Source organism: Micromesistius poutassou (genome assembly GCF_964030765.1).
Source record: "Micromesistius poutassou genome assembly, chromosome: 11".
Classification (NCBI taxonomy): Eukaryota; Metazoa; Chordata; class Actinopteri; order Gadiformes; family Gadidae; genus Micromesistius; species Micromesistius poutassou.
Window position 1 is genome coordinate 13972615 of NC_140281.1, and position 16547 is coordinate 13989161.

The 16547-nt window shown below is 44.2% G+C and overlaps 1 protein-coding gene across 2 annotated transcripts; it reads right to left on the bottom strand.

The window, feature by feature from the left end:
• Window positions 1-12: 12 nt before the first annotated feature.
• On the bottom strand, window positions 13-14601 carry LOC311355123 (tyrosine-protein kinase Yes-like). Of its 2 annotated transcripts, XR_014637380.1 has the most exons (13): window positions 14323-14601; window positions 9787-10183; window positions 9058-9157; window positions 8160-8258; window positions 7775-7878; window positions 7511-7660; window positions 7083-7238; window positions 6262-6441; window positions 4566-4642; window positions 3874-4027; window positions 2527-2658; window positions 1001-1689; window positions 13-844 (listed from the first exon to the last, which is right to left on the bottom strand). XR_014637380.1 is itself a non-coding variant. In XM_084474853.1 (12 exons), the coding sequence occupies exons 2-12, from the start codon at window positions 10073-10075 to the stop codon at window positions 1481-1483; spliced, it is 1650 nt and encodes a 549-aa protein (XP_084330979.1). In that variant the 5' UTR covers window positions 10076-10183; window positions 14323-14601; the 3' UTR covers window positions 13-1480. The 2 variants fall into 2 exon arrangements, 1 of the variants encoding a protein (XP_084330979.1); XM_084474853.1 differs by having other exon boundaries at window positions 13-1689.
• Window positions 14602-16547: the final 1946 nt, after the last annotated feature.

Here is a 16547-nt window from a genome sequence, read left to right on the forward strand (position 1 = left end):
GCTTTTTCCCGCCCCAACATTTGCTACCAACCGTTGTTTAATTACTTATTATAAAATGCAGACGTATCAATATGTAAAAAGCCCTTCTTTAAAAGCTTGTCGGTTTATTATAGGCCTGTTGAGGAAAGTCTTTGAGGCGTGAATGGTTTTACCTGGCTTCATACAAAAACCATTTTGTTTTTAACCTTCTCAACAAGAAAAGGTTATTTTGCCTCCGGGCTTATTTCCTAGAAAGTCACTTCCCTACAGCAGGTGATTCAGGTCCGTCGGATAATGGCTCTCTTGGTGATGGCGGTCCGCACATCATGAATATTCATTTTATTTTAATTTGGACAGTGCGCCCGTACACACACACACACACACACACACACACACACACACACACACACACACACACACACACACACACACACACACACACACACACACACACACACACACACACACACACACACACACACACACACACACACACACACACACACTAGTGTCACTTGTATGTCCAGGGGTATTGTAGGCATGTGGAAAAAACTTTGTAACTTGTGTGTTTTCTATGTAGGTTAGTTCAGAGAAAAGACCCCATATAAGCAGTAACATAAGCAGTAAGGTGAACCCAAACACACACACTTACTGCTGTTCTCTCATGTCCCGTCACAAAGGTCCTAGAACAATGCAAATGAAGAAATGTACCTGGAAATCAGACAAAATACTTATATCATATGTCATGATCCAATTGTTTTGTTTCCGGAAATGGATCTGAAACAGGGACTGAGTTTGTTCCTGTTTGTGAATGATGATGACCGCGTCGCAGCACTAGAGGAGAACCGCTGTCCTCTGCGGTGGACTGGGCATTTGTCCGCAAGTTGTAGAAAAAAGATACAGACCTTATAACAATGTATTTTTTTTACATTTTATCCCAAGATATATAAGAGATAGTATTTATATATATATATATATATATATATATTAAAGAGGGGGTATAACACCACCCTTTACTTACAAATGAAATCCATCAGCACTTTCTTCCACAACGTGTCCATTTCCACAGTATTCTGGTGGGAGAATCTGACCTGTGACCTCTACACCACACAGCCAAATAAAAGGATCTGCAGTACAAAATAACGTGCAAAACCATTCTAGATGAGAATTTGAAACCTTAAACAAACAAACAAACAAACCTTCAATGAAAAAATGTATGTGGATCTGTATGTGGATCAACTTGTAGTGGTTGCCACAGTGATCAGTAGCCCCTCCCCTTGAATTTAACTTGCCACCCCTGTTCTGGGTGGCGGAGGGATACGGGGCCATTGGTGGTTATGGGGCTGGGGCCAGGGGATATGGGACAACGTGTTGAAATCAGGCGGAGGGCTACAGGACTGCAATTGGTGCTGAGGGTGGGTGAAGGGATACCATGAGACTAAAGGTTGTCATCAGGCGGGAGGGAAAAAAGCACTATATGTTGTCCCCAGGTGGAGGGATACTACAGGTTGTCACCGGGCTGGTACTGCGGCTCCGTGGCGGTAAAGTAGTCCTCCAGGAAGGACTGGATGTACTCGAAGGTGGGCCTCTCGTCTGGCTCCTTCTTCCAGCAGAGCTGCATCATGTCGTGGAGGGACTCGGGGCAGCCCTGCGGGCAGGGCATGCGGTAGCCCCGCTCCACCTGCTCCAGCACCTCGCGGTTCACCATCCCTACAACACGTCATGTTATTAAGCAGTCATACATGTTAATAACACAAGTATACATGTTGTTATACAGTAAAACATGTTAACACAATAATACATGTTATTCAACCGTAATACATGTCAATACTAGAAAATGGCCCAATCACTGCACGCATTTGGATAACACTACGATTAAATCAGAAGAATACAAGGGGTGATGTATCCAGACCAGCGGAGCTAACCAATAGATAAGACTCTTGCCGTATCAGGTCGGTAAAACAGCAACGCTTTTGGCCCGCCTATAGCAGATACACCGCTGTGATTGGTTAATGTTCAGATCCAGGGGAATCGGTGAGTGAGTATATTGCTCGTTCCCAGAGTGACTTGCTGAGCAAATTCAAATTGTGCTCCCGCGAGAACTGGATTTCCAGGGTATGTTAATACCACAATAATGCATGTTGTTATACAGTCATACATGTTAATAACACAATACATTTTGTTATATAGTAATACATGTTAATAACACAATAGTAAATGTTAGTTAAACAAGGATACGACATGCTATTATAAAGGAATTCACGTTAATACAGAGTAATATATATGTGACATGGTGAACCTTGTTGTTCACCATTCCTGATACACAACACAATAAGACATGTGAATACATGATAGTACATGTGGATACACATAAAACTGACAATGTGTAGGACTTGCACCTCTAGCGGTTGCTAGCTAGGCTCGTGAGACCATCCTGATCTCTGAGTGGACAGTCAGTTTCTAAATGTCAAGTAATAGTGCAAACACTAGTAATAACAGTAGTGAGCTTGTTCATGAATAAAAGTAGTGTAAACACCAGTGAGTTACCTGGGTAGGGAACTCTTCCTTTAGTGACCAGCTCCGTGAGCAGGATGGCGAAAGACCAGACATCAGACTTGATGGTGAAGCGGCCATAGAGAGCTGCTTCTGGAGCCGTCCACTTAATGGGAAACTTAGCTCCTGGGGAGCAAGGATGGGAGGAGGAGGAGGAGAGATGAAGTGACAGGCAGGAGGAGGATGAGAGGATAGGAGGAGAGAAGCCAAGGAAATAGAGAAGCGATGAGGCAACAATCGATTTAATGTTGGACTTAAATCAATGTTAATTAGATCAATTAACTGACAATCTCCTTTCCCAAGTATCTTATATCCCAGGATGTTGCAGAGTGAAGAAAGACCATTAGACCTCTACTGGAGGCCATTCTCTCTTCCTCAACCTCTCTCCATAAAAAAAGGTGACAAAGTGATAGAAAATGCTTCGGATGTACCATATAGAACAATCCTGTGTATATATATTAGGGCTGTTAAACAATTAAAAAATTTAATCTAATTAATCACAAGGTTTCTTGAATTAATTTAGATTAATCACAATCCTAAATATGACTGAAAAATTCACATTTTCTGTGTACTGTTCTCAGAATAGAAAGATAAATGACAAGAAGCGGATATTACATTTGTTTTTTATTTATGACAAATCCAAAAATCTGTCCGTCAGCCAATCAGATCGCGGTTAAGCAAATACACTAGCGTGCCGCTACTTGGACTCTGTCCAATGAAATGGTCTTTGTGATACAACCCGCCGTGGAAATGTCAAAAAGCCGGCCGGCAGCGGAGGATTTAAGAATGGATTTAAGAATTGGGCGATTGCTGTGGTACACGTACAGGGGCAACACTGTCCTTGCGACTACGGGATCCATTTAGCAAAATCAAGCAGGAAGACGCAGGAAAAAGCCGGCTTTATAACAAGAGTGTTGCCCCTGTACGTGTACAGCGATTTGATTGGCGGCAGGCTGCGTCCACAAAGACTACTCCCCCATACGTCAGACATGCCCTCGCCCATCCGTCGACTGACGGAGGTAGTGTGAACGAGGCGTCAGCCATGCTGTTTACGCAATGAGGAATGAATGCGCCGGGGGTTGAATTGTGGGTAAAACAGGGCGGGAATGCATTAACGCCCAGAATTTAATCATCTCGCGTTAACACATTAATTTTGACAGCCCTAATATATATATATATATATATATATATATATATCATTCTATACACAAGTATCAAAGGTCAATTTAAGATATGAAAAGGTATTAAAAATGGACATATACTGTTTAATACAACCCTATACAGTTGAATTAGTATTATTGCAGATTGTACATGCAGATGGGGTGCTCTGGTTTGATTTACCTTGCCTGGCGGTGTACTCGTTGTCCTCGATGAGCCGCGCCAGACCAAAGTCAGCGATCTTGCACACCAGATTGTCCCCGACCAGAATGTTGGCGGCACGCAGGTCCCGGTGGATGTAGTTCATCCTCTCGATGAAGGCCATCCCATCAGCGATCTGGAGCACCACAGGGGAGGGAGGAGATGAGAGGGAGACATTTGTATCTGACTAGATATCATGACTAGATTATGACTAAATGACATCATGACTAAACTACATCATGACTAAACGACATCATGACTAAACTACATCATGACTAGATTATGACTAAACGACATCATGACTAAACTACATCATGACTAGATTATGACTAAACGACATCATGACTAAACTACATCATGACTAGATTATGACTAAACGACATCATGACTAAACTACATCATGACTAGATTATGACTAAACGACATCATGACTAAATGGCTAAACTACATCAAGACTAAACTACAGCATGACTAAACAACATCATGACTAAACTACATAATGACAAAAAATCATGATAAGAGCATGATGAGATAATGTGATAAGAGCATAACAACGACATCATGACTTAAAAACATGACAAAGCAACATTATGCCTGAACTACATGATCACTAAACTACATCATGATTATGTCGTAACTAAACCACATCATGACTTAGCTTTAAGTGAACTCACCTGAGCGGCCATGTCCACCAGCATGGGCAGCTTCAGGAATTTACCGTCGCCCTCCTTGAGGAAGTCAAGCAAACTCCCTGAGAGCACACAGCAGACAGAAGTGTTAGCAGCACGTTAGCAGTACACACACACACACACACACACACACACACACACACACACACACACACACACACACACACACACACACACACACACACACACACACACACACACACACACACACACACACACACACACACACACAGCTGCTGTGGCTTTTAATTAAACTTCTCTGCCTAAGGCCTCATAAACCACAAGGGGCTTGCGGGGACAGCGTTCATATATTAAACCCCAACTGAGGATCACCTGTCACACCCTCAGACCACACGCAGCCTAGCTCATTCACAGTGGGTGATGATGAACACTGACTGCCGGCCAATCTAATTCACTGTAATTATCACCGGGGCAGGGGGGAGACACCTGGTCAGGTGATACGATGGAGCGGCAGGTGGCTTATTAAATGTATCACATGACGATATAAGGGGATATCAGTAGGGAGCAGAAAGCTGCTTCAACATGTCTCATGTTTACTTTAAGCCAGCTCTACTCATCTCATGTTCACTATGAGCCAGCTCTACTCCTGTCTCATGTTCACTATGAGCCAGCTCTACTAGTCTCATGTTCACTACTGGCCAGCAGCCAGACCAATGGAGACCCTGCCTTAGCTGAATCTCTGAAGCTAAGCAGGTGTGGGCTTGGTTCATACTGGGATGGGAGACCAACTTGGAAAACTGAGTTGCTGCTGGAAGTGGTGTCGGGTGGTGGCCAGTAGGTGGCACTCTTTCCCTCTGGCCAAAACATCAATCCCGATGCCCCCGTGCAGTGACGGGGACACTGTGCTGTGGAAGGTGCCGTCCTTCGGAGGAGACGTAAAACCGAGGTCCTGACTCACTGAGGTCATAAAAGATCCCAGGGCACTTATCGCAAAGAGTAGGGGATCCCCCGGTGTCCTGGCTGAAACTGCCCAAGCAGGCTCATTCAATCTGGCCCCCTTATCATCCCCCTGTATAATTGGCTGATTCATTAATTCCCTCACTCTCCACCTCAAGCTGGTGTGTGGTGAGCGTTCTGGCGCCGATTGGCTGCCGTGCATCACCCAAGTGGGTGCTACACATTGGTGGTGGTTAGTGAGGTCCCCCCTTCACTGTAAAGCGTCTTTGAGTGTCTAGAAAAGCGCTATATAAATTCAATCAATTATTAATATTAATTACTATGAGCCAGCTCTACCATTGTCTCATGTTCACTATGAGCCAGCTCTACTAGTCTCATGTTCACTATGAGCCAGCTCTACTAGTCTAATGTTCACTATGAGAATTATGTTTATAGTAACAGACTATCGGTATGTTTTGTATTGGTATTTTCTATTCAAGCATGATCAACTATTTAATTGCCCGGCAAAAAAAACAAGCTGAATCTATAAAAAAAAGCTAAGTTATATACAGGGAATACGTTAACTGTGCTTGCCACTAACATCCTTACTGTACCGACAGCGATATATTGTTATTTCTCTTTCTTCTGACAAATGTACTTATTGTAAGTCGCTTTGGATAAAAGCGTCTGCTAAATGCCCCAAATCTAAATGTAAATTAATCCCTTATCATCTTATTATTTGCTCTTTATTCTAAAGACGATATTGAAGTAAAAGCCGTCTGACCTTTGGCCATGTACTCTGTGACGATGTAGATGGGCTCCTCTGAGACCACGGCGAACAGCGGCACCAGCTTGTCGTGCCGGAGCTTCTTCATGATCTGGGCCTCCTGGAGGAAGGCTTCCGGGGACATGGTCCCGGGCTTCAGCGTCTTGATGGCCACCTTGGTGGTCCCGTTCCACGTCCCTGTGTGGTGGGGGGAGGGAGGGAGGTAGTGAGAGGGAGAGAGTCAGTTTAGATAACAACCATGTTACTATCATCATCAGAGTAATTCTCACTCTCTCTCTATCTAGAAAGAGATAGTAATAATATATATATATAAATATACTTTTGTAGTATATTTATAGGTCATACAATTAATGGTGTTCCGCAAAAATGAAATTCCTGTTCCGCTCCTGAATTCCCGGAAGGCCTTAACAAAGTACATCTTATCTTATCCGACGATGCATCTTAGATCAAAACACAAAAAATCTGTTCCAAACATCGCCCTGGGAGAAGATGCTTCTTCCGGTCGGGATATACACATCTCCCACAGGAAGTGCTGACAGGAAATGTACCAGAATAGCCTGAACCCAGCGCACGCCAAGAGAGTGCACGGTGTTTGAAGGTTTCTGCTGAGATGTCATGATTTCATCTTCTCCCTTTTCATGGTGAACACCACGGTGACACAAGTGTGTGCGTATTGTTGCTTTCATCCTTCAACCTGTCTTCCTCCCTCCATCCCTCCCTTAATCTCTCTCCCTCTCCCTCCCTCCCTCCCCCCCCTCTCCCGCTCCCGCTCTCTCTCTCCCTAGAGAACTAGCGCCCCTCCAGGTGTCGTCTCCTACCCATCCAGACGTCTCCGAAGCAGCCCTGTCCCAGCCGGAGCTCCAGGCGGAGCGAGTCCCGGGGGATCTCCCAGGCGTCCCGCGCCAGACCCTGGGTCTGGGGCTTCACCGTGGGACACACCGCCGTCAGACGGTGGCACAGCCCGTCTGCATGCTCTGCACCGGACACACAAACACAACAGGCATAGAAAACAATATTATTATTTTTATTTTAGATTTACAACTATTATTTCTTATTTTGTTTTGATTGAGCTGACAATGTAAAAATTGTATATTATCTATGAATAATGATAAATGAATGAAGCTATTTGGAACTAAATTGAGACACACACACACAGAGACACAGACAGAGCCAATAAGAAAGAAAGAAAGAAAGAGAGCTGCACAGATACATAGAGCAGAGCGTGAGAGAGAGGGAGAGTGTGTACCTGTGTAGTGTTTGACTAGTTTCTGCAGCGTGTGGAACTGGGCTCTGGTGGTGATGTAGTATCCTCCACTGTCCAGTTTGCGGACCTTGTAGTGTTTCACGCTGTCACCTTTGACCTCGTCCCAGTCCCGGATCGACAGCGAGTACGCACCTGGCAGAAGGTTCCAAATAAACATTATGATATATCAACATCCGTAACACACAAATCAACATACTAACATACAACACACAGTCCACACACCATACAGCCCCAGCTGTGCCTTACCTTTGGTGGTCTCGCTCTCTCGGACCAGGAACGTTCCTCTATGGTTCCCCGGGTTCAGAATCAGCCGCTCTGCGTCTTTACGGCCCATCTTACCAAAATACCACCTTAACAAGACATTAAGTACTGTAATGTCACAGTAACAAGATATAAGGTACTATATACAACCGTAACATGACATATAAGTACTGTAATACCACCTTAACAAGACAGGAAGGTACTGTAATACCACCTTCACAAGACACAAAGGTACTGTAGCATCAATTTAACTAATCTGAGAATTATGTTATATTAAATAAGTGTGTGTGTGTGTGTGTGTGTGTGTGTGTGTGTGTGTGTGTGTGTGTGTGTGTGTGTGTGTGTGTGTGTGTGTGTGTGTCTCTCTTACTCCTCGGCCTGGATGGAGTCAGCGGGGGCTACGTAGTTACTGGGGATGTAGCCCTTCTGACCACTACTGATGGAGTGCGCCTCCCACCAGTCTCCCTCACTGGGAGGAGGAGGAGAAGGAGGAGGAGGTGATGGAGGAGCAGGAGGGGTTGGGGGGGGGTGGAGGGAGATGGGGTGTGAGAAAGGGGTGGAGAGAGGAGGGGGAGGAGGAGGAGGTGGAGGAGAAGCAGGAGGGGTTGGGGGGGGTGAAGGGAGATGGGTTGTGAGAAGGGGTGGAGAGAGGAGGAGGAGGAGGGAGAGGAGGACAAGAGAGAGGGGGGGAGGGGGGATTAGACAGGGTGAGTAAGGCAGGAGATTAGGGAAGAGAGGAAGGATAAGAGGAGGAGAGATGAAGAGAACAAAGACATTTGGTATGAGCATAATATTGTACAATAGTATTTTATAACAGATGCAGTATACCATATGATATTATACAATAGTAATATATAGTATAAATCTAGATACTACTCTGGAATTTATTGACCTCTGGATCTGGCCCAGAGGAGAGATTTATCCTCAAATCATTTATCTCTAAATCCTCTGGTACAGTTCCTGACTGCCCCCCCCCCCCCCGCCCCCCATGTGACATTAAAGATCTGGAACATATCCTCCATTTTGGATCAACTCCTTATAAAAGGGGGCTTAAGGATAACTCCAGGGCTGAGCATGTGACAGGAAGTATGGTTGTGAGGGGGAGTATTATGGTATAATAGTAAAGGAGAGAGAGAGAGAGAGAGAGAGAGAGAGAGAGAGAGAGAGAGAGAGAGAGAGAGAGAGAGAGAGAGAGAGAGAGAGAGAGAGAGAGAGAGAGAGAGAGAGAGAGAGAGAGAGAGATCACTAATGTCAATAGAGCGACGTACGTGTTGTTGATGATCTGGAAGCGGTCTCCTTTTTTGAACGAGAGGTCGTCCGACGTCCGCGCCTCATAGTCGTACAGCGCCACGAAGAACGTCACGCCCCCTACACACACCGACACACACTGGTGTCAATCTGTTTCACAACCACCACACACACACTGACAATTATACTGATGACGCACACACACACACCCAGGTTCCTGTCAACCCAACTATGACAGGAAGAGAAGAGGGTACATTCAAAATTGCGCCCGCCCCTCTCCACAGTGTTACAGTAGCGACCCTGAAGAAGCTCACTAGACAATCAGATCCCCTACTACTTACACCACTAGATATAGGGATATATTTATAGAGGGCCGTGCCAGTTTGTATCAAGAATCCCTTCCATGGACTCTGGATGTGACACCGGATCCACACCTGAAGGGGTTAATGGGGTCAGCTGTTAGCCTGTTATCCACCACAGAAACACTCGCCCTGCGCCTCCCTGCCGGGAGCTTTAATCCCAGGGGAGTTGGGATTACAGCCCTAATCCCACCTAAACCCGCCCTGATCTCCGCTCTCAGGGCGATAAGCAGCGGCTTCAGGTGATAACCACCCTACTACCTGCAAACTAGCTAGGAGGACCCCGCATGAAACTCCCCTGCCATGTTTTGTTCTAAGTGATGGATGAGTATATCTGAAAGCTGAGGACGGCGAGCGGAGCTGATTGGACGCAGAGCGGGAGATGCATACCGGAGATGGTTCCGGAGAAGGAGCTGGGTATGGAGGTGGAGAAGGCGGACGCTCCCCCAAACGGGGTCATGACGGAGGCGCCGCCGAACGGCGTCATGGCGTGGTTGAAAGCTCCGGCGGCCGCGCCAGAGGTGGAGGGCTGGGCGGGGGGGTTCTGGGTGGGGTCCGGTCCGTACGGGCCGGTCATGTGAGGGGAGGCGGCGGAGGCAGGGTCTGGCGCCTGGGGGGAGGTCTCCGGGCGACACTTGGCTTTCGCCTCCTTGTCCGCCTTGCTCTCCACACAGCCCATGGTCCTGGTCTTGGTCTGGTCCTGGTCCTGGTCCTGGTCTTGTCCTGGTCTGGACGGTCTGGTCTAGTCTAGTCCTGGTCTGGATCAGCACTTGGTCCTGCAAGAGAACTAGCATGGACGACAAACGTAGGTAATACGTAGAAAAACATGAATACGTAAAAGATTAAAAAAACACTAATACCTAGACACTAATACATAAAGGACACATCGTTTTCGTTAATATGTAATACGTCGTTTTCCATAATATGTGGTCATCGATATATTGATAATATTACAGATTAAAACATTAAACATCACAAATATGTATACTATAATATGTGTATATTCTTAATACTTAAACAATACTTTTTTATACAGCCATCGTCATTTTTTATATGTATTTATGCGTTAATATGTAGCAGTTAACATGTAGCCATCGACTATCTCTAACATACACCGATAGAACGTTAACAATATCAGGAGGTAACCATCATCAATATGTACTGGCACACGTGGATATTGTTAATAACCAGAGACATTGCACTGCGCACACAAGCAGGGATTATCAGGGATCATACATATGGTCTTCATGGACTTGGACTGGCGTGCGTGTGTGCGTGCGTGTGTGCGTTTGTGTGTTCCTTAACCCAATATTGTCCTGGTGCTCAGTGTGTGGCGGTGTGACACAGATTATCATCATTGTGGATCTGGGCCATGGGGACTAAGCCCTGGACCCTGCATGGCTGCAGAGGTCCAGCATTCACTTCACATCCAGCTAGAGATACAGTCAAGCTGACCGCTTCTGCGGTCCTAACCGCCTCTCCAGCGACTACACACGTACACGTACTTACAGACCATGTTCATACACACTATGCCCATAGATAACATGCACTCAGACACAACACAAACACTTCAAGCACATGTACACAGACACAATCAACAGATACAAAGCATACACATACTACACCGAGACCCCTCCCTGCTCCTTAATGACGGGTCTCTCTACTGTCTAACCCCTACCTGCTCCTTAATGACCTGTCTCTCTATCGTCTAACCCCTACCTGCTAGCTGTCTAACCCCTACCTGGTACTCAATGACATGTATCTAATTCCAAGTTAGGACAGAAGCGTCCGCTTGACTAAATAGTACAGTAGTGTCCGTCCACCAGGGATGGGGTGAGGCAGTGGGGCAAACATGTCCGCCAGCAGCCTGTTGGTTCCTGGGCCCTGATTGGCCGCAGGGAACAGGATGTGGTGATCTCATAATGGAACTTATCTTAGAACCACAGCTTTGAAGTGCAAAAGTTAGGAAGAGATTTTATTACCTGTTTCAATGGAGAGGGAGGTGGCGGTGTGTGCGTGTGCATGTGTGTGTGCGTGTGTGTGTACGTACTGCGTTTTTGATCTGAAACTTAACTTAAACCTAATCCTACAGCATGGTTAAGATATGTTTATGTTGATGACATAAACTATGTTTATGTTAAGATAACATAAACATAGTACTAAAGTAAACTAAAACCTAAAAGTTACCATCACCTAATATATCAACTTAACCATCCCTCAGCTAATCCCTAAACCTAATGATCTTTAACGCAATACCTAAATGTTACCATCTCTGACCTAATACATCAACTTAACCATCCCTCAGCAAATACCTTAAACCATCTCTCAGCTAATACTTAAAGCTATCAATGCACCTAAGTGCAGGTTCTCTGTCATGCTCCTTGCTAACCTATAAATTCAATCACAGACGTTAACCCAAGCACGGAGTGCTCTGCCAGGCAGAAAATTGGCATCAAAACCTCCTTTAAGATCCCCAGGCAGCCCTCCCCTTTAAGAGGAGAAGACGATGAGGTCATAGCAAGCAGCAGACTTCAGTTCAGCAGTGTTGTATCCAAGTCTGGAAAAGACTGGAGTACTTTTTCTCGAGGCTTCGAGTAGTCGTTTTTACTTTTTTATATTATACTGTCATTCCATCCAGGGGGAATCTATCCTTTTGTTCTGATATATTCCAAAGACAATATCTTAGGTTTTCATACCAAACAGCCGATCTGCACTCCACTATGAATAAATTGACCTTTGACCTCAACACTACTAGACCTCAATGATACCAGTCATCCAGGGAGTATCCACGCAGTTCAACACAAAATGATACATAAATTATGTGTACACACACACACACACACACACACACACACACACACACACACACACACACACACACACACACACACACACACACACACACACACACACACACACACACACACACACACACACACACACACACACACACACACACACAAGGATATCTGTAGTGTTTCTGCTATGATGCTAATTATAGCGGCGTGTGCTACTTTCTGAAGCCCGCTGCCTCCAGGGCACAAGAATGACCTACAACTCGCCATCAACATGCTAACAACACGCTAGCACACTTATAACCAGCAACACTCACCAGCCACTACTAAGCTACTCTACCAACATTTAAAGAGGAAGAGACACAGAGAGAGTGAAAGAGCATAAGAAAGAAGGAAAATATGTTGTATGTACATTGTATGACAATTATTATCTCATTGTTATGTTAATAAAAGATTGTTATTATCAAGTTAATGCTAGGATTTTATGCCATGTTATTTCTAGTGTATTGTTGTTATTTCATGCTATTATTGTGTTAATGTTAGGATTTCCTGCTTTTATCTCCATGTTATTGTGATGCTATTAGAATGTTATTATTTTGTTATGGTTAGGATTCTACGCCATGTTATATCTGTTACCGTTAAGATATGATGTTATTAGCGTTAATGTGTTATTGTTAAGATTGTATGTAATATTACTTCCACGTTATTGTGATGTGATTATGTTAATATTGTTACGACGGTATGCCATGTTATTTCTAAGCGATTGTGATTTATTTGGTAGGATGTGGTGTTGACAATTCCCTTCTTGACAGCAGATCAACAGAGGTAACTGAAGGGCACGCAGTTGACTCAGCACTCTGGAAGCCTACTAGTTACGCCCAAACGTCCCGTCGGGGATTCGTAAAGTGCATCTTATGGTATCTTCAATTAAATTGCGAGGCCTAGTGAAACACAGTTTCACACAGACTATGTTCCACACTGCTGCTGGCTGGCTTTAAAACAGTTCTTTAAAATCTGATGCCAGTGACTCAGGAATAGCAGCTCTTCATCTCGTAAACGTCCCACCAAGCCTCTAGGATGGCCTGTGGCTTTGAGGTCTGAATGAGTGAGTTAATAGTCTCCGTAACGACGGTCTGGTTCCTCTTACAGCCTCATGAGGAGCCTCGTCTTGGTAGAACATGTGTTTAATGAAACAATCCCTCTTCCGCTGCTCTAGATAGTGTTAATAATAACCCCATGATGGCGGCGGAGAAACGGTCTTGGACACCAGACAGCTGTTGTCACGATCAAAGTGTGTCATGCAAAGTTGGTGATCAGGTTCATCTGGTCTGAGAATACAGTTGGCTGGAGATATCACTTGGCAGCAAACAAAGAATACACCCAAAATGCAGTTCTCAGTCTAGTTCTGATCCTACTAAAATGAAGGAACAACCTTAACATAAAATGCTAGTTAACACACACAGATAACACACAAAGAGAAAGTAAAAAATGAATACTAGTCTACTGGTAAATATCCAGATGACTATGTAGACTCCTGCTTTACATATGTCTATGTAGGCTGCTGCTCTACAGATGTCTATGTAGGCTGCTGCTCTACAGATGACTATGAAGACTGCTGCTCTACAGATGACTATGAAGACTGCTGCCCTACAGATGACTATGAAGACTGCTGCCCTACAGATGACTATGAAGACTGCTGCCCTACAGATTAATGTAGGCTGCTGCTCTACAGATGACTAGGTAGGCTGCTGCTCTACAGATGACTAGGTAGGCTGCTGCTCTACAGATGACTGTGTAGGCTGCTGCTCTACAGATGACTGTAGGCTGCTGCACTACAGATGTTCCTCTCCCATGGTGATGAATCAGGACACAACGCTGCCTTATGGAAACCCATAACCGCATCGTTTACAGCCTTTTCCCGACACGTTGGATGTAACGTTACAGGTCGTGGGAAGCACCGTGACACAGTCATGCAGGGATCCCTGATATCACACGTCTCCATCTGACTCGGGGGGTTTGGTCGACGGAAGCAGTCATACGAGGTCAAAGATGCAAGCTGATGCGCGTCCGTGTGACCGTCCAGCAGATATTCATCACAAATCATTAATCAAATGTAACACAATCTTCTTACCTTTGATTATACCCTCGTTCTCGGTTCACATAAATCTGCGTATTTTCCTGAACGAGTTATTCCAGACCGAACGAAGTCTCCCTCCTCCTCATCACCACCACCTCTCCATCCACCCAGACCACCACCTCCAGATTTTGAGGATTCGGTGTCAGAAAATAAAGTTAAAACAAAGCGTGGACATTAAATATTACCGGGAGTATTACGGGGCTATAACGCATGCGTCCATCGCTCCACTCCCCTGGGGCGACCATCGGGGGTTATAGCATGGTAAATAGGAGCAATCCGGACCAAAAGATTCCGGGTGTGAGTCCAATTCTTTCTTGCAGACGATGAGACTTCCTAGTACTAAACTTACATCAACCTCCACGATCCAACATGGCGGCCGCTGCGCCTGGGATCTGCACAGCTGGAACCATTCCGACACAGCTGTGGTGGGAGGGAGCAGAATGATGATGAGAATTACATTATACCGCAAGGAAAGCCACTATGGGAATCCGAAATTATAGTATAATACGATATGTCTAATCATAGTTCTGCAAAGCGTTCCTTGAGTACACAGATTGACTTGTGGGAAAATAAATGGGAAAAAAATAAATAAAATAAAGATGTGTTCTATATCGCCATCTAGTGGTCGCCATCAGTGTATAAGAGTTTGTGTATTTATTCATTAATTTATTTATTTATTTAGTCACAAGGCGTAAGCAGTTGTAGCCTGAATTGGGTAATGACAAGGCCTCTAAGGAAATAGGCCCATCCCTTCTATAGATTCCTTCAAATGACTAAGGCCTCTAATGCTAGACAATAGGCCCATCCCTTCTAAATATACCTACAAGTGAGAACAAGCAAAGCGATAGATAATCAAAATTGTAGGTTGGAGAAGAATTGATGTATAAAGACAAACAAAACCAAACAGCTTGACAGAGGATAAGAACTACATTTTGGCAAGCGCTTGTTCCATATATATATATATATATATATATATATATACTGTATATCCATATATATGATATATTTGACATCAACATTCCACATTTGAAAACACAACAAAAGGTTGGCATTGTATTGTAAGACATGATTAAGATGATTAAGTAAGATATGTAGGACTACAGGCCACCTCACACGTACATGTAGCCTATTCTGAAAGCACAAACCCCTACGCACACCCAGACGAGCAAGCCCACACATAAACACACACACACACACACACACACACACACACACACACACACACACACACACACACACACACACACACACACACACACACACTGTTTGCTACTTGCTACAGTGACTAGTCATAAACTTGATCACCGTAAACATAATGAAAGCTAAATATGATTTAATTTGACTGAGTCATGTCTATTCCTGTTGTTTGGATAAAGTTTGTTTTACTTTAATTAAATCTTAAATCCTAGTTCACTTTATGACATGATGACCAGTGTCTGGCTCATAGAGAATATAGTGGATTCACTGCTTGAGTCGTTTATGAGTTTAGTAGCGATTTCACTTTACACACATCCAACAAACAGGTTGTTCAAACATATTAGTACCGGGATAGGAGGAATCAAGTCAATTATTAAGGTTAGTTATTAATAATTAAAATTAGAAATCTGTCTTCCGGTTACCTCCATAAAAACAATCATAACCAAGCAACTTCTGTTTGAATACATTTTTAGAGAGTGATGATAAGAATTTTCAATAATGTGTAGTTTGTTTATTTTCTTGATTGTATTCTTGATTAGTAAGCCTATATCAATGACATTATTATTATTATTATTATTATTATTATTATTATTATGAACTTACACCTTAAGTAGCTTTGCATAAAAAAGACTGCTAAATTACTGAATAGGGGGCCTAATTGTAGATGCTTAAAGTAACAGTGTGCCCAATAACAGCAAAAACAGTCAGTACGCAGGTATGCCTCACAGCCACATGGGGGAGGTGTCCGCCCAGGATTCTTTATATAATGGGACAGTTTGCGGTTTTCTCCGAATAAAAGTGAAGTAAATGTGAAGTAGACCTATGTGCGTGTGCCAGGATAACCGTCAGCTAACGTCAGCAGGGGCAGGGGAGGACACTCCTCAGGGTTCACCACTGGTTGAATAACTACTCAGAACTTTTAGTGAGAGTAGTAATACTTAAGATAAGATAAGATAAGATGATCCTTTATATGTCCCACAATGGGGGAATTTGCAGGGTTACAACAGCAAAGTGAAAAGCAA